Genomic DNA, 23,383 nt, shown 5'->3' with positions numbered 1-23,383 from the left:
CAAATCAAGGCATTTGGTTCCAGATTTTGCCTCCCATACAGTATCGCTGAAATATAAGAACCTCCATTGCTTTTAAATGGACTCCGCTTATTATATTTTGGGAAGAATCAGGTCAGTAAACCAGATCTAAATGTTTGGTCAGGAAAGCAGGGAGTATGTTCAGAGTCAAAAACTTCACAGAACCCAGTAGGAACTTATAAAATGACCAAGTGTTATAATTTCATAATGTGATTAAACGAACAAACATGCAAAAGGATTCGAGCGTTCGTTTCTACAACTTGGAAAATGAGCCGTTATAATCACAATCTGTCAAGATTAAACTGCACCTGGCTCTTAAAGGAAATGGGAGTTGACACTCTGATTCGTTTATTTCATGTTTTGCCCCACCCCCCCAAAAAAACTTTGATTAATGAATAGACGGAGTACAACCCCTCTGAACCGTGCATCTTACTTTGTGTTCAGATTCGCCGCTGTTAAACTAGCAGAGGTGGATTCGGACACGACCTGAATGCACTTGAGATTCAGTGTGTGTGTCTGATTCGTTCAAATATTATCCATCACGTTCGTGTGTGACACACACACACACACACACACACACACACACACACACACACACACACACACACACACACACACACACACACACATACACAAAAGCTCCAGGTCAAACATCCCACATTTAGGAGCAGCACACTACATGTTATGATTGGAACATGTGGTGGTTTAGACACAATTTAAGATTGAGAAATTTAAAACTATGAACATTTTTGCATCCCGAGGCAGGCCAGTATAACAAAATAATGAATCAAATTCTTTTGTTGTCCACTGTGTTGTCTACATGCACGTCTGAAAAATCCACAGAAAGTCGCGCTCTGGCAGGTACGTCTCTAACCAGCTGGATGGCAGTAAATTGATGTCATTATGTCAATGTTTGGTTCTTTATTTGAAGCACTTGCTCGTGCTACCAAAGCAGAGTTCAGTCAAAATTGGTCTCAAATTAATTTGAACATCTGGCGAAAAAACACATTCCCCATTGCACCAGTGAGCAATATGGCGTTGTAATTTTCAGTATCTCTTCATCATCCTTTCTCATGATCTCGTGATGTGATTAAATGGCTGCCGGCAGACCAAAAAGGAGAAAAGGAAAACGACAGCACTGAGCTCATAGGTGCCATTACAGAGCATTATGTGCCTATACAACCTTTTTAACTGTAAACGGAACATTTTAATAGCTGCTGTGTACAAGACGCAACATATTATGATCTCTTGTCACAAAGACATGTATGTTGCTTGGAAGTTAATTATTAAGTTTTGTCATTAAAGTTTCAGATGACGAGAGAATCATCTCAAAGGCTTAACCACTAACGATGAGTTTAAATTTAGTTCTGGATTCCAATCTGAGTCAAAAATGGTATAAAATATGTCGTTCGGGAGCAGACCTTTTCCAATATCACACACTGTATGGAGTTGAAGGTCATCCATATCTATAAAATTCAGTGAAATCAATTTAGTGTCTGGCATTACATGATGTCTTTTCATTTGTCACCGTTCTGGTCCTCCATTGACTAGTTTTATTTGGACATTTTCTTCCCGCTATTTTTTTTTTCTTTCGTGTTACATAGTTGACAGACAACTATGGGTAAAAAATAATAATGTCACCATCCAACTCACGAGGCACAAACACCTTTAAAGGCAGCTGTTGCCTATGTAGCTGTAACATATAATGGGCCCGTGTTGTTTTGATCCTATTTGTAGATGTAGTTTCTGTATGGTTTTGATTTCCTACAGATAACAAGACAAACGGCAGATAATGTGGTGCCACATATTTTCAGTACAGCTACAATTGTGTTTGCTAGCAGAACTTTTTTTTTTTTTTTTCCCAGCTGTCTGAGGCATCAGCCGTAAACGTCAGAGTTTGGTGTCAGACCCTCAGAATCAAAATGAAAAAAAAAAGCTTCTTTTTAGATGAACTATTTTTCACTGATGTTAAACAACCATGCAGGGAGAAAAACCCATCGCGGAAGAAGAGAGACCAATTTCCCAACCAGCGCGAGCCGAGGCAGTCCTGATCGCAAGTCGTGATCAAAGACACATTGCAGTGTTTACAAAGTACTCGGTGAAATAGACATATTCATGCCAGCGTATGTCCACGTTTGATTGAGAGCAACAAGCTCTCCCCGTGGGATTGTCAGGAGGCATTTGCCAAACACAGATCATTAAAGGAATCGGAGGGAGACAAGGCCGGGGAAGTGGTTTCCTGACGAGTAAATTAGACTGAATTTATACCTCCGTGGTTACATATAGCTCCTGAATCTATAAGTGTGACTCAAACCAGCCTCGCATGATATTTTGATGACTCACCTCTTGCTGTAAATCCTTGATGATTTTGGTCTTTTTCTCCATCTCCACTTTCAGAAATTTAATCTGAAGACAAAAAAAAAAAGGACAACAGAAAGACGATCAAACTGAAAGCCCAGCATGCATGTGTATTTGTTAATCATTTAATGAAGGCTGTGGCTGTTAAGTGTGCCCATTTAAGCAGTATACATGTCATTAATTGCATTGAACGAGGGCGATTCGGTGTCTGAATCGCAGCCGCAAGCTCGTTTGTTCCTACCGACTCCATAAATCTTTTAAAAATGGGTCACAAATGTACACCTTTATTAAAATAAATGCTAAATAATCTCCTCAAACTAATGGGAAAATGTACATTTTGGCAAAGCGGATTGAAAAGTAATTCTAGAGGGGGAGCAATTTCACCCACGGATGACTACACATTTGCAATATCACACATTCAATGGTAATGAAAGAACATGTCACTGCAACAGTGTGGCCGCTGATGTGTTTTTTTTTTTTGATGGTTTTTGAACAACAATGGAGCTCTATGACTCAGTAGAATAAATTACAAATCAGGTTTTGCTCCACAGGCAGGACTTAATGGTAGAATCAATAGTTGGTGGTGTACTTTGTAGTGGATTTGTTGACATTAATACAAATATAAAATGTGGCCTTTCTCACCCTTAAACCTCTATTGCTGATCTTGATTCATATTTTATATTTCAGGGTATTATCATGAAGCTAATGTTATCGCTCATATATTGACAAAATATTTCCTTTTGTCAAATTCAAAGTCACATTTCTTTCCCCACTTTGTAGCGAGGTACCCCAGAGAACTGGAAACTAGACCACATCAGTTGACTCACATCCCCAAGCAGACCATGATAACATCAAAGGTCAGATTCAATCATTGTCACTGCCCCTGAGAAAATAAAGAAAAATAAAGCTATACAACAGAGAAAGGAAGAGCATCCTTGTTCAACCTTTAGTCGGGTTGTTAGTCATCGCATAAAAAAATAAATTAAAAAAAAAAAAGGCCGGTCGAGACTGCTTTTATGCGACAGTTAAGTGTACTGAATGTTTAAGGAAAATAACTGTCAGCGTCTGATTTAGTGTTTTTAATGAAACCAGTATGAGCAGTGTTGGTAAAGTTTACTTTCAGGCAATAACTGAAGTTCCTTATAAACTGACGGCAGCACGGAGGCCCTTCGCTGTCGTGAAATTTTAAACCGCAGTTTCTCACTTTTCCAGCCGGCCACCCGTCACGACTGAAAAGCTTTTTTTTACTTCTGTCACATATAATATTTCTCTCACGTCTTACAAAAGTTAGTTTAGCATAACAAGGGACCTGAAATGTTTCATGGGAGACTCTCTGATTGCGGGAACATGCGAAGCGCCGAGGCATTTATACCTGCAGAGAGCGGCTGACTATTTTCCACTGCGTGCCTGATTTAATAGCCCATATGCTTATCACGGGTTACAATGATATCTTTGTTTATCGCAATCCTTTTATCATGAGCTCAGCATGTCTTGCCGGCTCGGGCCTGTGGCGTGTGTTTGTGCGCTCTGTAGCAGCCAGACAGAGGTTCAAACACCAACTGCAGATGGAAAACTGCTGCCATGGGCTGCCACATTATCTAAACCAAAGAAATCCCTGTGTGTGTGTGTGTGTGTGTGTGAGATAGATAGGTCAAGGTTTCGTCTCTCTCTGTTTTTTTTCTGCTCTAAAAAAAAAATTTAAAAAAAGGGCTTTTTAAACGTTGCGTGTCCTTGAGAGAGGTCATCGAGATAGTCCCGAGGACAAAGAGGAAAAGATTCATGGGCTGGTGACCTGATGCCAGGTATACACCCCGGGGAACAGTAAACCAAGCCTCAACAGTTGACTCCCATCCCCAAGCAGGGCATGATAACATCAAGGTTCATGTTTGAGCCTTTCAGTCACCGCCACAGCCCAGGGGAATGGTTAAAAAAAAAAAAAAAAGAAGCAAAACAAACAAACAAACAAAATAAATAAATAAATAAATCCCGGCCGCAGCGCTTAGGCTTCGAGTAGCAGTTTAGCGCGTTGAATGCCACATAGCTGAAAGATATGGTTTTCATTACCTCATGTGTTTTTAGCCACACAAATCAGCTAGCTCTAGCTCTACCGTATATGGATTTTAATATGTGATCAAACAATTAAGCGGTTCAGTTGGACTGCCGAGCAGGACGACTAAATGAAACATTTGATCAAAACTGACCCTGCAGTGATAAAATAATTAGTTTATGAACTTATTGGAAATGCATAAAAAAAAAAAAAAAAAAAAAAAAAAAAAAAAGATGCTCTACAATTCAGAGTGAAAAATGAAGAGTCTTCAGCCATGCCAGTGGCTTTGTGAGAGTAAAGACAGTCGCGATGGTGCTTTGAGCTAAATACTAATGTCAGTTCGCTAACATGCTCTCAATGTTTACCATGCTCACCATCTTAATTGAGCATATTAGCCTGCTGACAGTTGTAACGTAAACAGAGTTCATCTGAGGCTGATGGGAATGCCGTTGATGTAGTCAAAGAACAAAGTTCGGTGCCTTGAAAGGGACACGAATGTCTGTACAACATTTTAGATCTATTAATCTCATAGTAATAGACATTTTACTCAAACCTACAAAAGCTGAACTCACAGTGGCACTAATGTAACAGTGGTGAATCCTCAGGGCACCATGAACATCTGTATATTCCCAGCGAGTCCATTGACAGTGTAGTTGTTGAGATATTTCAGTCTGGATCAAAGTGGTGGACTGAACAACAGACTGATGTCCACAGAGCCTGAAATTCAATGTCTATATTTTTACTGTTCATTGTAAAAAAAAAAATATATATATATATATATATATTATGAAGATATCCAATGACAAGTTAGAAATATTTTATTATTATATTATTGAATAAACAAGCTATTCAAGATAATTGTAAATTGCAGCATGGTTATTATGCTTTACACAACATCTCTATATTTTCAGGAGGATTCTAAAGAAAGAAGTTAGAGAGGTGTCTTGCTTGCAAAAATATTTATAAAAAAGTTTCCTCATGCAGAAGACTGCCTAAAATAGAGATTGGCTCAAATCGTATTGCCTCCAACTCTCGAAATATGATGTGATTTCTGCACACCAGAAGTAGCGGTAAATCTTTTTGAAAGAAATAACATTCTTGATGCCAGTTTTCTCTTGCATTTTTGGAATCCCTTGTTTTCCGATGAAATTAAATGAAGATCAAAGACCATAAACAGTATTTAATTGTTTTGTTGAACTCGTGGGGAATTTGCATGCTGCTGAGGTGTTCTTCTTAATCTTGAATCTCAGTGGGGGAGATAAATACCATTTAGCGGAACATAAATGTCAAAGTCAAACCATAAAACTCAGACGCTGGGATTTGTCACTGGTCTAAGGAAAATGCCAGAAATGCCACGTGAAATGTTACCGTACTATTGTTTATCTCACAGCTCTGATGATTTGATTGTCGATTGTAAAGTCACGGTGCACATTAGCTGTCGTGACTGCGCATGAGAAGCCGGAACTATGACAGGACAAGCTTTTTCATCAGCATATTGAAAATCCTGCAGGGCTGTAACAGTCAGAGCGGCCGGACAGGCTTGGTGCTGATTTGTTGATAAGGAGTTTGGTGGCGGAACAAGAGAGGATATAAATATGGGACAATACAGTGAGATGGAGCGCATGCATTAACACAGCTTCCAATAGCACCCCTCCATTGACTAAACACTAATGTACATTTGTGTTTAAATTGTACTAGCGAACTCGGGCTGACACCAGAGAGCAGCTTCAAGTTTATTTGTATTTATTTGCATTTTCATCCGCAGCTACTGGTCTTCCTTGGGCTGCACACAGTAAAATAATCTAATTTAAACCTTAATATTTTTGGCAATAAAATCCGATTACCCGGCTTTCTTTTTTGTCTTTTTTTTTTAAATGTGTAAAAAAACCAGAAACAAAAACCTTTCTTAGACACGTGAGAACGATTAGAAAATATTAATCTCATTTGTACACGTACTTATTATACCTCATATTGTGTGGTAGAAAAAAAAGGACCTGTGCAGCAGCTTTATTTGAGTTAATGAGCGATTCAATTCCTTTCAATTTGTTCTCTAATTAAAATATTTTGGTCGTAATAAGTCGAGGGAACAAAGGTAGTCCTCTCTGTTGACACTGAACGCCTCTTCCAAATATAAGTGTCAATGTGCTGCCGCCATGAGAATGCGGCATATTGACAGCAGGATATAGCTGTCTGATTATTGATTTCCAGATCCAAACACACATTTTGAAAGCATCTTAGTCTAAATTGCCACTTATTGGATTTACACGTATTTAAGTTGTTATTGTTTCAGTTGCACTCATTTTGCATCTTTGTTAAGTGTGTTGAATATAAGCAGAGTGCTTTTGGAAATCATTACATTTGAAATGACTTGAAATAATTGACTGTTTGATCATCACAAAATTAATTTACTCGTTTCAGCTCCTTGAATTTGACGATTTGCTGTTTTTATTTATTTCCTGTGATCGTAAACTCAATATCTTTGGGTTCTTGATCTTTGGTCAAACAAAATAAGAGGGGTGCGGGGGGGGGGGGGTCAATTAGGTGGTGAGAGATGGAGGCGAGAGCTGGCTGCTGGGTAACGAGTGTGGATCACTGAGGGGCCGGTGTGACAGGTGACGGGGCTGGTTAGAGGAGACCGGATGTTGATGGTCAGGTCGGCTCGGTCTTACCGTGGCCTGCTGCTTCTCCGCTTTCTCATTTGCCTCATCCAGCTGCTTCTGCAAGGCTGCCTGGAGGGACTTCATCTCCTCTCTGTCAAGTGGGAGGAAAGTGAGAAACACTCTGTTAGCACATCCCGCCCGAGCTCCGAGCGGCCCGCTCCGCCCCGTCGCAAAGTGGCTTTCTTGAATATACCGCTGTGGAGGCTCCTTCTGCACGGAAACGAATTTGTGCGAAGCAATTTTCGCTCTGTCGTCTTTGGGAAAAGTTCTGCTGTTGTCATCTCTTCGATTGGATTAACTCAAAACACTTGACGAATGTTTTCACGATCGTTTGTTCAGTCATGCAAAGAGGTTTGTTGACGAAATACTATAATTTCATGTTTTACATATTCAGCAATCCCGAAGCACGCATTTATTTTGACACATCCATCAAAATTAGATTTGACCATTTCACCTTAGGAATGATTGACACAATAATACAAACACTAACTTGTTGATTGAGCCATGATGAGGTGAATGAGGGGGTATTTGTTGAATATCCGTCGCTGAACGGACAGCCAACAGTACTGTTCAGTGCTTTTGTTTATTTTCTCTGGAATTATTTACACTTTCACGCATTCAGATTTGTTAATTATGGACCGAGTCTTTTTATTCTTTGATGTCAAAATACATGTATTTCTTTTTATATAGTTTTACAGCAAACTCGACAACTTTTGTTGTTTGTTTACCTGTTTGCGTTTAAAAGGTTCAACTGCAGTCACTTTCTGTTATTTGTTTATCTCTCACATAGTGCAGTTAACGTAGCACCGATATCATAGATGCAAAAAGCTATTAAGATTCTGCTGTAGGTGAATAAAACGCATAAAGAAGACATCGTGCTTATGATGTATTATGTAGTACTTGAACGCTCCATGCTGATTTTCTGCATGCTGTATGAAGACTGGTGCTGCATTCGTTATAGGTTTAACATAAATGTTAAATGTTATGCATTAGAATGCGATGGGTATTTCAGCGACCGTTTGATGCTCCTGCACGCAGATTACAGCAACGCACAATGAATTATGAATCAAGTAGGCAAGTGATGTGGGTCAGCGGTTTAAAAAAAAACACTTGTAGAAATCACATCACAAGGCAGACTAGTGAAATTAAAAGTAACAGTTTGTTTACTGTTTCCAAGTGTGGCTGCAAAGGGTATGACGTAGGTCGCAGTCAGGCGGTGGTATTTTATTTTTAAAATTTTTTAAAGGCAGCACAGCAGTGTTAGTGTGGAAAGGATCTCACTGCTCAACAGCCGTAAAACTCCTATATTTGATATGCCGGTGGTCTTGTCTCTTTGCATAAGTTCAGCCTAGCAAACATTTCTCTTCACGGCGACCAGCCAACCACCACTTTGGCATTTCATTTATAATCCCATCTCCCCCAGCCGAGACTTGGAAACATTTTTGTACAAACAAGATCAGAAGTATCCAAACTGACAGCGAATGTGAGATTGACGCATACCTTGAAGGATCAGGAGTAGTGAGCGTACGGCAAATGAGCACAAATAGGTCAACGGCAGGTTCAACCGCAGCCCAATTAATTGTTGCTATTTTCAAAAATGTAACGTGTTTCCTGTCTGTGCTGCGGCTCTGTTGGTAAACATTTTTGTTGCATTGCAGCTTGTGGCAAAAATTATTTTCAGAAAGCAATCAAATCTCTGTTAAGAGTTGTCAAAAATAAATGACTTGCAATGAATCATCTGTCTGCTTCTGCCGTGATGGAGTCGGCCAGTAATCACACTCGGCAGACATGGAACTCCAAAGGTGGATTAACAACAACCAGCACCCCACAATAACCTACAAATGCTAGGTAGGCAACGTGGAGCCATGGTTGCAGCTTCATGGTTGTTGTTTTTTTTGTTTTTTTTCGCTTGATGACATGTGAGAGCTGCCATGGGCCAGTGATAGGCTATTGATTGGCTCTCAAGATATTGCACACAGGAGGCTGGAACTCAATCAGCCTTGACATTTCAGAGAGCATTGGAGGCCACAAATGACTCCTAATCATTACCAGTCTCATTACATACAACATTAATAAGGCCATTTTAAATGGTAAAGCACTTTAGAGTAAAGACTTTTGTTTTAGCTGGCTCGCAAATAAAATTAAGCTCTTAAATCTCAGATGCTTGATGTGCCTTTTTTCCCCCCCTCAAAACATAGACAGGCACTTTATTGTCAAGCATACAAGAAGGAATCGTGGTTGAATTATGCATCAGCCACCTGCTTATATATGTACAGTATAAACAAACTGGACACCACCTGAGAATAAGCAGCATCAATAGTGAATAAGTTATGATTCGAAGGCTCTCAGAGCAGCGTCCTGCTGAAAGTGATTGGATCCAACACAAAGACACTATTTGAAATTTCAGTTTTTCTTTTTTTAACTTGTGTTCACCGATCAAGAGTTAAACATTTGAATCTGAAAATGTGACACCAAGGTCAATAAAAATGTTATTATTTTTTGTATTTTGTACTCACATTTAAGTTTTTTCGTCAGACAAGTTAATGTTGGAAATGTGGGACTAATGTAACAATTCTATAGGTTGATTTTATAACCATCAGTTTGAATTAGTTCAACAGAGTAAAAGAAAATGTTCCAGCTGTCATTTCGCACGGCAACCGGTTCAAAAGATGACAAAAATAAGAAGCGTTTGCTGCTGTTGCTATGGCGAAGAAGACAGTCAGACAAACGATTTAAGACTTTTTATGATTGAAACTGTGCTCAAAACACACCAACGTAGTTATAAAACTAAGTGAAAATCTAAACGTTAATTGGTTGAAGTTGCAGATTGTCTTGTCAGCTATAAGCTACAAGCGCACGTTAACATTTATAGTGGCTGTGTGTTGAAGAACTAGTAGCTAACGTTAGTATACTAACAGTTAGTTTGTATGCATGCTTTCTAATCAACAAACCAGATCGTTTATAGCGCACTTATATACCAATAAGTGACCGTAATGTGGAGAATTCCACTATAACAATATATATGGGAAAAAAAAAAAAGAAATATCCCCTCCAACTTTTCAACTTTATAAAGAAATGCTGGTTTAAAGCAAACGTTTACCATCTTCATCGTAATGAATTATAATTTAATCCTTACATATGCAGAAAACACATGAGAAGGTTTACATTTTATTAATCATCATCCGTTACTAGCGACCGCTGACCGACATTTTTGATGGTATTTGTGAGCAGCACGACACTGTTGGTAAATCCCGTCGAAAGTCACGCGTGATGCCCCACTTTACCTCTGTTTGTGGCTGAGCTCCAGAATCCTCTGCACGTCCTTCTTGGCTACTGAGTCATCGTTTTTCAGAGACTAAAAGAGAAGAACAGAAGACACTCTGTTTTTTTTTTCAGCAAAGGCGCAGTTTGGCACAAACTCCAAAATTAGTTCAAAGCACCCACAACAGACAAATGGAGGGGGGGAGGGAGGGGCGGGGGAGCACACAAATATTTACGGCATGCACAGTCCTCGGACTGCGTGGTAAATGTTTCATGAGGTCCCCAGTTAAGCCGAAGCCCCACCGTTAACTAAGTGAGTCCTGCATGCGGAATATCGCAACGCAAGAGAAGCACCAGAGACGTTAAATAATTGAGGTGAGTATTATAAAGTGACGCAGCAGATGTAAAATGTTGCTTGATGCCCACCCGCTCCCCTCCCCACCCGCACAAATTATATAGCTACTGATGAATGTCCTAATGAGGGTACATGCAGGCGCACAGATTGGGCTCCACTGGCGCCCGAACACCTGCCTGATGGGTAATTATGAATTAGTCAGGTCTCCAGTTGCCCTACAAGCCCCTCCGAGTTCTTTTTATTTGTTACGAGTCGAACAGACATTTTCCAGACTTCTAAGAAAACGTGGACTCGGAAAGGGAGGGGGAGACGTGGTTTCTCCTCAAATTGCGCTTGAAGGTGATATCTGTAGCAATTAGCGCCACATTTCCAATAACGCCTGAAACAGGCTCCTCCCGCCCCTCCCAGCCTTCCCCACCGCACCGACTTCACTTCATTTAAATCTACGCTGAAGACGAAGAACGAGAAAAACCCGAGCTTCTGTTGACAATTGAGAATGTATTCACTCTAGATAATAAGCTAATGTCGAGTTGAAACTGTACAATTGGAACGACTCTCTTTCTCTAGTGAATTCAGTGATTTGTGTCATCTGTCATAAAGCCACGAGTCAAATGGGCACATTTCTTCCTCTCCCTGCATCGTTGTTCACACAAATGGATGATAAAAGCTCCGGCTACAAATTTTTACAAGCCTTGTTTTGTCATCTGAAAGCAGGTTCACTGTTGCAAAAAAAAAAAAGTTAATATATTTTTTACAGTGTGGCTGCACTTCCAGTTTAATGTTTAGATGCTCGAGTCTTCAAATACACATTCTGGCCGTTTCCCAAAAGAAGACCAAGGACTGGTAGGTACAGACATGCATTCAACACACTGACAGAGAGCTCATTCATTACGGTGTGACATTAAATTCCCGTCTCGGTTGAAACGGCCTTGAAAAATGTAATCTATCACACTAATTGTTTTCTGTTTGTTTTAATAACTTGATTGCGAATTAGGGGACGGAGTGAAAATCTCTTCTTCAAGTGCTTAAAGGAGGTTCGGTGTGACAAATATGAAATGTATTAATTAATCTAAGACAAAACTAAAGCAAAGTTCGAGCACAGTTGTGAGAAACTCAACATTTTTCGGTGACTTAATTCTCCACTGTAACTCAATTACTTCGTACCATGAAGCAATTTCACACCAAACTTAGCACAGCGTTCCAAAATTGTAAAGTAAAAGTGTCGAGGTTTCTGTTCTTATACAAATGTCCCGAACGCTGATGCGGTGATAATTGAGGTCATAACTAAGCAAACGAAATGTTGATCGGATCATGTAAGGGATCGTCCTACAGATAAATCATGTTTTTATTGTACTAGTGATTTCATTTTATAAGAAAGGAATAAGTAGTATACAATAATCTACTGTATAAAATCACTGCCAAGCCTGTTGTATCTACAGAGTACGTCTCCAATCCTTTTTTTTTTTGTGCAAATCCCCTCAGGTTATGGGATCGTGACATTGAATTTAAATAACAACACACAAAAAAAAAGCTACTATAAGCCCACAGTTAACTGCTTCACAACATCCCGGGAGCTGCCGCCAAGAATAAATTCCCCATCACACAAAGTTTAATTATTAGGGCTGCTGACCTGCACCTAGAGGGCAACTCGTTAAAATCATGAACACTTGCTCCATCATTTCCTTCCGGAGACGCTAAACGCTGCTCCCCGTCGCCTCAATTCTCTTTTTTTTAAAAGTTGCTGATGTTTATGTAGATGCTGTTTTTTTTTCTTTTTTTTTCTTTTCCACCCCTCAGGAATAGAATGAGTTCCACGGCACGTTATTTCAAATCTAACCCAACCTCTGCCCTGCCCAGCGTGCTGGCGCGGGGCCCAGGGACAAGATAGATGCCAACCTAGCTAGCCTGGAGTGAATAGACATCAAAGCCCGCCCCGGGGATGATGGTAGCCAGACGACACAAGCCTCTTTTTTTTTTTTTTTTTTCCCCCAGACACACGGGACATCTCCCGCACACGCACACACCCGGGAAGTGTGCCTATCATTTATTCGATTATCGATTTTCACACAATTTGAGTGGACCACAGGTTCGCCTGAAGCTGAAAAACATCAACATGGTGCAGAGAGGAAACTATCAGTCAGTCTGACTTTGGGAGCGCTGCACGGAAACCTGTATACGGCGTGCGGCACCCAGGATTTAAATGTCCGTTTTAAAAGACCACTGTTGCATACACTGATGTGAATGAAAAATACTAAATGATTAATAAAAAAAAACAATCTATAATTGAGTTTCTGTTCATTTCTTCTTATTGCCAAGACCCCTAATGAAGTTGACCTAAACTGACACGTAGGGAGTGATGTGCGGTATCCAGCACAGCGAGATAATGGTATTTTGTCAAATTCTCACAGCATTATAATATCTACAGTATAATAAGGTGCATTACTTGATGAAATGTCCAAGACCAATATTTGGCAGAGCCCTTTGCAACAGGGATAATAATCCTCACAATCATCTATCTAAAGTTGTCTTATGAGGCCATTTTTATTCTTACTTTATGCAAAAATCTCCTTCACTGAAGGAGCTGGGATACGTATTTTTACAGCCTCGGTTTTTTTTTTTTTTTTAGGCTGAATTTAACTAGGGCAGACATCTTCAAAACTTTCCACATATGGACAGGACAATATGTTGCATTTTTTTTTTAAATTTCAAAACACGACAAAAAAACATCAGAAACCTGTGTGGACATCTCGTGAGAGCTATCTTTGTCTGCTATCAAAGAAAACATGACATTCTTTCAAGATAATCATATCTCAATATTTTAATAAAGGACACAATTAAAGGAAAATACAGGTTATGTCTGAGGTTTCATTTTTGTATCTCTGACCCAAGACAATAACAGTATTTTCTCCGAGGCGACATAGCTAAAAAAAAAAAAAAAAAAAACTAAAAAAAAAACCCCAGAGCCGACAGGGCAAGAAACACAGGCTGTCAGAGCATTTAATGGTTGTAAACAAGGTGGCACTTTTGCTAGATTATGTAACATCGACGTAAAAGTGAAAGCGAGTTGACCCCCCGAAATGCCACTAATTATGCTTCATCACGAAGGTAAAATTGGAGTGCACCCAACTATGAATCACAGATGAAAAGTTAGCCGGTGAACTGTGATAGACATCTGCAGAGGCGTTACATGACATTTAATGCTGCGCTCCCAGAGAGGCAAATTTTACTGAACAGCATGTTTGCCTGAACTATAGCCAGAACAAAAATGTTATTTTTCCCTCTAAGTGAAATACTGTAACCACCATACTGAGTGATTTTTCTAAAGAACTGGGTACAAAGACTAAGTCTAAGCGACCTGGTGAACGAACACAGAGGGAATGAACTCTGTGATAGATGTTTACAATGGATATTTGGGGGTTTTAATTCTACCTGTGGCTTCTATTTTTTCTCTTAAAATGATGTGACTGGCCTCGAGTTCCTCTTGTGTATGATCGTCTGATTGGAAGGGCTTGTTTCCCTGTTAGACCTATTTTTAGTGATGTTGCCAGGTTCCCATATTTCAGCTTCTGTCTTTTGTTGAGCACTGTGTTCCCATAGCTGATAGAGCTGCATTTCTAATAATGTAGTGTTTCTTTAAGCGGAGTATTTACGATTACAGTTAAAGGCTTTGAGAAGTCTTCTCTTCTTTTCTGTTTCTCTGCCTCAGTCGAGCTGCTTGTCACTCCTATAAAATGCTTACTCACTCCCTAAGTGATCTGTATTTCCATCATTCAGCAGCTGCTTTTCCAGCAACAAATTACATATGTAGCGATGGGTGGGCTCGAAGAATTGAAAAACATTTCCACATTAATATTTGATTGTATCCTGTTGTAACCTGATTGATTGAAACAATAAGTGAGCGGAGTCAGGGGTTTCCCAGTCTTCACATGGATGAAAACAGATGCCGGGAAAATTACCCGCGGCCCAGAAAATCGCTGTATTGCAAAGAGAAAGAGTGAAATTCCAACCTGAAGGTTGCCTTTTATGCTGTCCAGTTCCTTTGATGTCTTGGAGAGCTGGTGCAGGATGCTGCTTCGTTCACTGAAGACTTCCTTTAGCTTCTGTTCCAGCCCATCATAGCTTTGTCTGGTGAGAGAATGAGAGATTTCACTATTAAATGTCTGCCACAAGCAGAGAAAATTTACTCTTTATTGGCACCCTTGGGAGAAAGAGGTGTTTTAAACTGGATTAAAAGCACCGTCGTTAAAGCTAAAGGGTAGAGCAATAGGGGAGAAAACTAATATCTTCTCAGCACAGTCTGGATGAATAAAAGACAGAAAAAAAAATATGATATTCCTTTCAATCAACCAATTTAGTAAAGGCTCGTTTTACAGAGATAGGTCGTTTGACCAGAGGTATACCCATGCATTTCCATTTAAATATTCCATCCAATTATTAAGGAGAAATTCTACAGGGCACATTTGTCAAATCCTGTTTTACTCTTCGCAAAACTGAACTCCTTTTGAATGACACTGCAGAGGCGTTGCATGGTATTTAATGCCGTGCTCCCAGAGAAGCAAATATTACTGAACAGCATGTTTGCGTGAACTATAGACATAACAAAAATTGTATTTTTCTCTCTAAGGGAAATACTGTAACTCCCACTGAGTGATTTTCTGAAGAACTTGGTAAAAATCAGCATCTAAGCAATGTGGTGAACAAACACAGAGTTGCTGAAACGATGACCTCACACGTTCAGCAAGTTAAAAACCTGATTTCCTTTATACTCGGTTAATATACATCATCAGAGATAAAAGAGTTACGATTTACCGTATGTTCCCTTTCATTGTCTGGCACCAATCTAATAACAAAAAAATACAATTTTCATTTAATATAACATCCTTGTTTAATGACTCAAGGACAGCAACAACTCCTCTGGGAGGTGTCTAAAATTGAGTATGTCTAAATGTAGTTACCCTGCTCATAAAGGACCCTAAATTTCCCCTGAAGCCACAGATTTGATTACTTTGATGACGCCTTGAATCAAATTGTAATGATTTATAATAGCGGCCTCAAACGAGCCCATCCACCTGTCTCGTCTGCCGATAGCAGGTGGTTGACACGTAAAAAGAAGGGGGTTGTGTGTGAATGCCATCATGTAAAGTTAATAATGGAGCTGAAATCACTGTTGTTGTTTTTTCTTTTCCTGGACAAGGTGTATTTTTATCAGGAGGTCAGTGAGTAAAATGGCCCTGCCACCTCACTTTGCCCTAATTTACTTTGGCCAATTCCTTTTGTGAACAAAACTAATTTAAGAACAAAATTGCATCCTGAGGTTGACAAAACATCTAAAGAGTGACACAAAGAATGTAATTATTTTCACTTGACTCTAACAGCATCAAAATTATGATTTAGGTTAATTAAATATAACCTGGCTGGATCGATCACAGTATCAGTTTTCTTTGCTGTGAACACAGTCTGGGAACTCGAAGGAGCGTCCCACCCCTCCTTCACTGTGATTGGACGGCTGGTGACAGTGATGAGCGCGGCATTAACATTTTTAAACTCTGTGATTGGGGGGGGGGGAACAGCGAATGTTCAGAGCGGAATAAACGTTCAGCACCTCGTCAAGCGTCTGGCGTTCAATAAAATTATTTTAAAAATATGCTGTAATAAGGAAAAAAAATTGCTTTGGTGGAGACGGGTAGTTTCAGCAGTGGCAGAGTGTCGGCTAGTAGCTGACTGGTCAAACATTGGACAGCTGATTGGACAAACTGAGAGGTCTACGCCCAGCAGGATGGAGCGACTGCAAACAATTCACTACGGAGAGTCGCCAGACCGATTCACACTGACATCTGGTCTGGTTCACACCAGGCTAAATAAAATAGTTGTCAGTGGAGATTTAAAAACTGTATGTTTTTTTTATTGCACTGACAGAAAATGTGCATGGCACCATGCTGCTTTGACGATGTATTTGTAAATTAGTAATATATACATGTAATTTTCCAAGATAGGGTTGATTAAAAGTAAACCACAGCGGCCAATAGATCGAGAAACCATCACAACCCCAGCGCGCAACAACACGGCTTGTTAAAAGATGATATAAACAGATGTTTACTTGTTCTCCACAACAATAAATTCAAAAGATAAGAGTTTTGATTATGTAATCAGACACTCCAAATGCCAGCAATAGCTTCAAGCAAAACATATGCGGTCGATGTGGCTGAATAACTCTTTGCTAAATACTTGCTGGTAGCTCACAAAAACCTCTCACTTATCTCCCTCTTTTTACATGAATCACTATAATGGAATCTGGCTGACCATTTCTCTCCTGCTAGGTCCAAAGAAAAAAATAGGGAAAAAAATAAAATAGGAAATGCTCGTGGACGGAGCCGACCGCTGCCACATTATTCTGAATCCATGGCTTCATTTCAGCCCGGGCCGTCTTCCAAAAAAAAACCACACACCCCATGTCATAGATCCCAGCAGCAGATCATACACAATAACACATAAATCACTAATAGAAAAGCAACACCTGGGAAATAAATAAATAACACGGCATACTGAGTCCCACACATGACTTGCTACCATATGGCATTGGCAGGAAATGTATTACAGGTTCAAGCAACGGGGGAAGATAGGGTGAGAGAGTCCTCCCTGTCTGCCATATTATTCATTACCCAATGGAATAGGCCCTTGGGTGTCTGTGGTGTGAAGAAGGCCCATAATTTGGTGCCCACTGACACAGAAACATGCGTATCTTAAGGTTCTTCGATAAAGTCTGGATTTAGTTTCTACGCAATCTTCTCTAAATTGCTCATTACAACAAACAAATGGTGACAGCTGCGTCATTGTACCATGACCTCCTCAAGAGTTCAACGTTCTCGCAGGGCTCCTCCCAAACAAAGATGCTCTTTTTTCGCGCCCCCTCCCCCCAAAGGCGGTGACGTTAATTACAATAATGACGACCCGAACGCTCGACAAGAAAAGGCTTATGATCAGAAAATGGCACCACCAGGCACGCGGCCATAAAGCAACGGGGATGAGATAATGAAATCTTTCTTCTCAGACATCTGCAAATTGAAATCACACCCTGGCAGTCTTCACAAAACTCATCAAACTCCTGAGACTGGGGGCGGGGGGGCTCGTTTATGGGATCCAGTTATTGAGGACAAATATTTCTTTACCCTTGGTGTCTTAGCAGGTTTCTGAGTTATATGAGGTTGACCCTGCAGTGGGAAATAGAACTGCTGAGGCTAAAGGAAACGCCCCCGAACGCTGCAGTCAACATCCACGCAATGGTTCAATAAAGGAGGCCGAGGTTGAGGTATTGCGAGCTCACAAAGGGAGCTGACAAGACAAGAGCGAGGTTGACGAGAGCTGGCCCGTAAATACCTTTAATGACAGACGCAATACGACGCTGAGTGCAGCTTTTCTGGACAAATTATGACCTACTCTTATGTTTTCACTTGCCACGACAGACCAACACATCGCCGGTAATTTGCATGTGAAGTGGAGCCTCTCTGCACACACTGAAGCTAGGAACATACTGCGATGACACGCTGTTACATGAGCAAAATTTGTGCCAGCAAGTTCTTTTTTTGTGCCCACACAATTTTGCTACAGACAGCCACCAGTTATATCAGCTGGGATACACCAACGAAACCAAAACCCCTGTGAGCAAAAGTTTATTATCGCATAACAACAGGCTTGTGAGTTGCTCGCTGTCAGGAGTATTAAGTACCTGCTATTTCACAGTTCTAAGAACCGCGAGGAGGGCGTTCCCCTTTTCTTGTGTGTCTACACAGAGGGAACTTTGAACCTTTTAAGTTCCTATGACTGTATTTTGGGTTACTTTTTTTTTTTTTTTTTAGCTTCTACCCCTGGGTAGGTACCTTCCCCTTTACAATAGCAACTGAGGTGAGGCAAGTGGACATTGATTGGTCGAACGCAGGAGCTCAGGCAACTAGCATGTTCGAAACGCCATATAAACAGTCAGCCCGGTAAACTACAGCTACGAACGAAGACATTTACAACAGCAGAGGAAAGAGTTTCCAACGGAGGCCCAGAATACTGAGAGATGGGCCGACAACAAAGTCCAGGCTTTAATAAGCCTATACACATCGGAGGAAATACGCCGTGACTTGGATTCGGTGAAGAAAAAAAATATCAAAAGTTTGTTGACGTCATTTCAGAGTTGCTGCTGGCGGTGCGAATCCAACCTAAAAAAGACTTTAGAAGCTATTTTGGTTTAGGTGTAACTCTCTGGGAGGTAGCTCCTCTCAGGAAAGTTCTTAGAACTGTTTGGTCCAGATGCGTCCAGTGGTCTGAGGATGAACTAATCATGAATTTGAGACAGGGTGTTAGGGGAAGTGTTGGAATTAGAAATCGGCTCCAGCTAGAACCTTACAGGACTTAAAGGCTCAGCTGTTAACGTCTTGGTGCCAGATGGAAACCTTCGGGGTCCATGTCTCAGTGAGTTAGATCTGCAGTGAGCGTCCAACAGTATATCAAGCAGGAGTGGTCATTATGTTTTGCTCATCAGTGTATATTACTCAAAATGAAAACTGGAATACATGAATAGATAAACAATAACAATCCAGGAACAAAACTAATGGCTTGAAGCTGAAGGTGCACGGAGGAAAACGAACAAACACAACACTGAATTTTATGACGATGTGAGAAGGCATGACGTTAATGTTCAGTCTATTCCCAGTATCCTCGGTGCTCAGACTTGATGGTAACGTCTCTCTGCATACGTCTATTTTAACACTCAAGGACATATTGTCTGCTGTACCCTGTTGTAAACTGGTTGTGTTGCTGTACCTGCATCTGTTTTCATCTTTATCTATTTATTTTCTTCCTCTGTCTTTCTTGTGCTTTGTTATATTTTTGTCTGAGAGTGGGTGGAACTGGGGAATAATTCCTTTGCCTGTGCAGGAAAAAAAATGAGTTGATAATAATCCCCCAAAAATAAATTTTAAAAAAATTAAAAGAAAATGGCTCCACATTTGTAGAGGCCAGTAAAACTGCATACAGTGACATTGAGGGTATTATCCAGCGTTGTCTGCTTTGCAATTAGCCGCAGGAAACAATCATGGAGGAGCTCGGCCTGTACAGGTTGAGTAACCTCATGTCTGCCCCTCCCCAAATATACACTGTGCTATTTTTGTAAGATTTGCAGGAGACAGTCAGTAGTTCAGACAAGGACACATTAAAGGATTCCCCCTGGGCTCAGTGTCTTTGGAGGCCTCTCCACTTCCAGACCTGTTATTTGAATACCCCCACACACAGCCGGGTCTGCGCTCCATCAATCACTCATTTCACATGTCAGCTATGCACATAATTCAATGACGATAATAAATACTCAGCCAGCAACCTGTCATTTTTACATTACTGCATGGTTTCCTGGAAACAAAAACAAGTTGCCTTCCAACCTGAGAAAGATGCCGTCTCGCTTACTTCTCTGTCTTCTTTTAAGAATTATTACTGAAAGATGTAACACTCAAAAGAGTTTAAACCACCCAAACTAAAGTGATTATGTACTGTAATTCCTTTACCAAATGAAGCGAATTATTCAAGAGACTGCCTTGCAGGAGGCAGCGGTTCGAATCCAGGAGGTGACAACATTGTTCTTGAGTTGTTCTTTGTTTCCCAACTCCAACCATGTTTAATGTGACAAACCCCAACCATGCGGCGATTTCCTAACCCCAACCATGCGGTGATTTCCTAACCCCAACCTTGTGTTTTTCTGTAAATCTCGTGGCTGTACGCATGCAGTAGGTTTCATTTTCATCAACTACAGGGAAACGTGAAACTGTCACGCCCGGAGAGGCCAAAGCGTGTCCCTTTCACGTTTTGCCGTCATACCGGGTTTCCCTTGTTCTGTTTTTTTTATCAGCGGCAAATTTCTGCCTCACTTAAAAAATGTGAATCAAACACAATAACACGTTATATAGCGTATTTAGGCCAAATGCACAACACGACCAGGTCAATTCAGGTCAAGAAAGTCTCTTTAACAAGCTTTCCCTTTGAAGTTTAGTCCCCAAAGATGCCTTATGATGCCCTTCAGTCCACATTTCTACCCAGGTGTTGTGCTGAACTCTGCATGCTGGTCTGTCAGTTTATCTACCAGAGCCTTATAATACAGCACACTTACAAAAAAAAAAAAAAAAAAAAACCATGCTGTAATTACCCATCAGTTTTGACAGAAATCTTATTACGATAAGCCGGCCCTTTTTGCAAAAGCCTTGTTTATCAGCAAGCAAAGTCATCATTTTTAAATGAGTTTCCATGTTTACAATGAACTGAACTTACCCTAATATTTTGTAATTTTGTGGATGAGTTGAGATGAAGTTGCAGCAGTGCGTTTGGTTTGGTTTTTACTTTTCCAGTGTAACGAGCGGAACGTTAGCTCGGAGTGGTGAGAGCTGAATCTGAACTGTAAGATATCGTTACTGTACTAACTGTCACACGTGATGAACGTATTACATGAAAATCTGATGAAAGTGGATATAAAAGATTAAGTCAGTGTTCATGGGTGACTATTGCTTCCAGGTCTTAGATTGGAAAATAAAAAATACATTCCAACAGAGAGCGTAGTGGCAGTGTTACGCATGCAAATATACCATGTCCCTGATTGTAGGATCGAAGTTAAATATTTCATATTTTACAAGGCAGCAGCCACAGAAACCAACAGCATAAAAGGAGTTTATTTGCCGTCATGCAGATTACGGGCAGAGTGTGTGGTACTTCCAATTTCAGGCTGGATTAATTATGCCATTAGGACGGGGTAAATAAATAGTTTTAATAAGGGAGACTGCCCAAGGCCTGTCAGTGAATTAATATATTCCTCTAGCAGAGCATGACAACCATCCAACATCTGCAACAAAAGTCAGTCATGTTTACCAACTGTTGTATAAACAACGCAGACAGCAGGGAATATTAATTGCATATGTCAGAGGGTGTCTGACACTAAATCTCCTTTAATTGCTTAGTGAAGGGGTGTGATGAAACAATTGGTGATGAGGAAGCCAATTTTGCTCCGTCAGTGAAGGTCAAAGCGACGAAGAGACCTTGAACGCCTCGGCGTTTCAGGACATCTATCATCTGTGCAAATACACGATGATTATCCTTCTTTCGTTTGGCATTCCAGCCTGTTGAGCATCAAAGATCAAACTATTTATTTTCTCGTAGCACCCGAAAATGTCCCCAAAATCTCTAAAATGATCCCCCATGCAGCTTGCTGTTGTTATTCTGTGGCTTCGGCTACATAATTATGTATTTTTCCTTTTCTTTTCATGTGTTGCTGACGGTAATTCTTATGACTAATTCTGTTTTTTTTTTCTTTTTAGACGAGCGTTTGCCCTCTTTACATAATGTCACTGACACTACAGTCGTTAAGAACTGTTGTCTCTTTACAGCCCAACTCTGGGACTCTACAGGCTTCACCGAGTTCAATTTAAGACTTTTCATGATATTTTACATTTTTATTTCTATCATCATCTTAGTGGCAAACGTTTGAACAGTGTCAGTGAAAATCTGTGGAGACAACTAAGGTCGGAGTTTATTCACTATGTGGATACATTTAATGACACGTATCACCTATTTTATCAGTACTTCCCAATTTACGACAGTAATTCCTGATAATACCATTATTAATCATCTCAATGAATGGATGAATGAACCAATAATAACAAAAACTGAATTCAAGGTGCACGTATGACTTTCGCACAAGGTTCTGCCAGTTTTTGCAAAAGTCACACACAAAAACCTTTGATAATAAAAATCGGTGGCCTTGACGGGGAATAAAAGATAGGACTGGATAAGACAGTGTATATTAACTTTTAAGACTTTTAACATCTCATTTTGGGCTTTTGTTGAGGATATAATAACAGGTGTCAAAAAGAGAACTTTTTTTTTTTTTTTTTTTTTTTTTTACATTTTACTGAACAAATGAATCTATGAAGTGTTATGTAGCAATAGCTAAAATAAGAATGGTACATATCTGGTTAAAGCTGAGACCATTTGGTCAGCTGTATTTCACAACTTCCTGTATCCATTTCAAAATAAAAGCCCATGTTTCACATTTAAAGCCCTCTTCTATTTTGAAGATGGTTCAAGCTATAACTTTGGACCTTGTTTTTTATTTTTTATTATAGGGTGCCAAGTTTACTGCCCTCTATTTGCATGTGGATATAAAGACCACTTGAGAGAATCCTGAGATGTGATGAATCATTTAAACTGTCCACCAAACACATAGACGGACTTTAAAAAAAAAAAAAAATATTATTCTTTTTAGGCTGTGTTTGAGGTGTTGATATTAAAGTTGCTGCAAATTGTGATATATAAATGATATAAGATCCCTCCATTTTCTCATCCTTGAAAAGTGAGCCCTTCTAATTTGCTCATTACTTAAGTTATGTAATTTTCCACCAAGGGAGGTTTAAGACATTGAAATAGAAATACTTAGCATATTAGATGAATAATTCAATGATTACTCGCAGGCATTTTCATGCATAAGTAGATGCCAATTACTTTCCCTCGACGTTTAACACTCTATCACTCTCTGCATGTACTTAGAAACAATACTGGTTGTAGATATGAGGTACTTTACACCAAAATGAAATGCTGCTGTCACAAAAAACCCACAAATGAGACATAATACTCCACAGAAATTTGACACCTACAATAAAAATATAATAA

The 23,383-nt window shown here is 39.9% G+C and overlaps 1 protein-coding gene across 1 annotated transcript in view; it reads right to left on the bottom strand.

Annotated features, from left to right (window-relative positions):
- Positions 1 to 23,383, bottom strand: part of luzp2 (leucine zipper protein 2) — a 144,837-nt gene that overhangs the window by 58,251 nt on the left and 63,203 nt on the right. Inside the window, exons 2-5 of the mRNA XM_069705453.1 lie at positions 14,707 to 14,824; positions 10,368 to 10,438; positions 7,093 to 7,174; positions 2,362 to 2,424 (exon numbers count right to left, since the gene is read on the bottom strand). Coding sequence (XP_069561554.1) covers positions 2,362 to 2,424; positions 7,093 to 7,174; positions 10,368 to 10,438; positions 14,707 to 14,824 — 334 coding nt within the window. The remainder of the gene's footprint in view (positions 1 to 2,361; positions 2,425 to 7,092; positions 7,175 to 10,367; positions 10,439 to 14,706; positions 14,825 to 23,383) is intronic.

This window comes from Brachyistius frenatus, unplaced genomic scaffold (genome assembly GCF_029030835.1).
Source record: "Brachyistius frenatus isolate BFR_SWC_R1_liver_20210118 unplaced genomic scaffold, ASM2903083v1 Contig_56, whole genome shotgun sequence".
Lineage (NCBI taxonomy): Eukaryota > Metazoa > Chordata > Actinopteri > Embiotocidae > Brachyistius > Brachyistius frenatus.
This window is presented reverse-complemented; position numbering and strand designations above follow the sequence as displayed.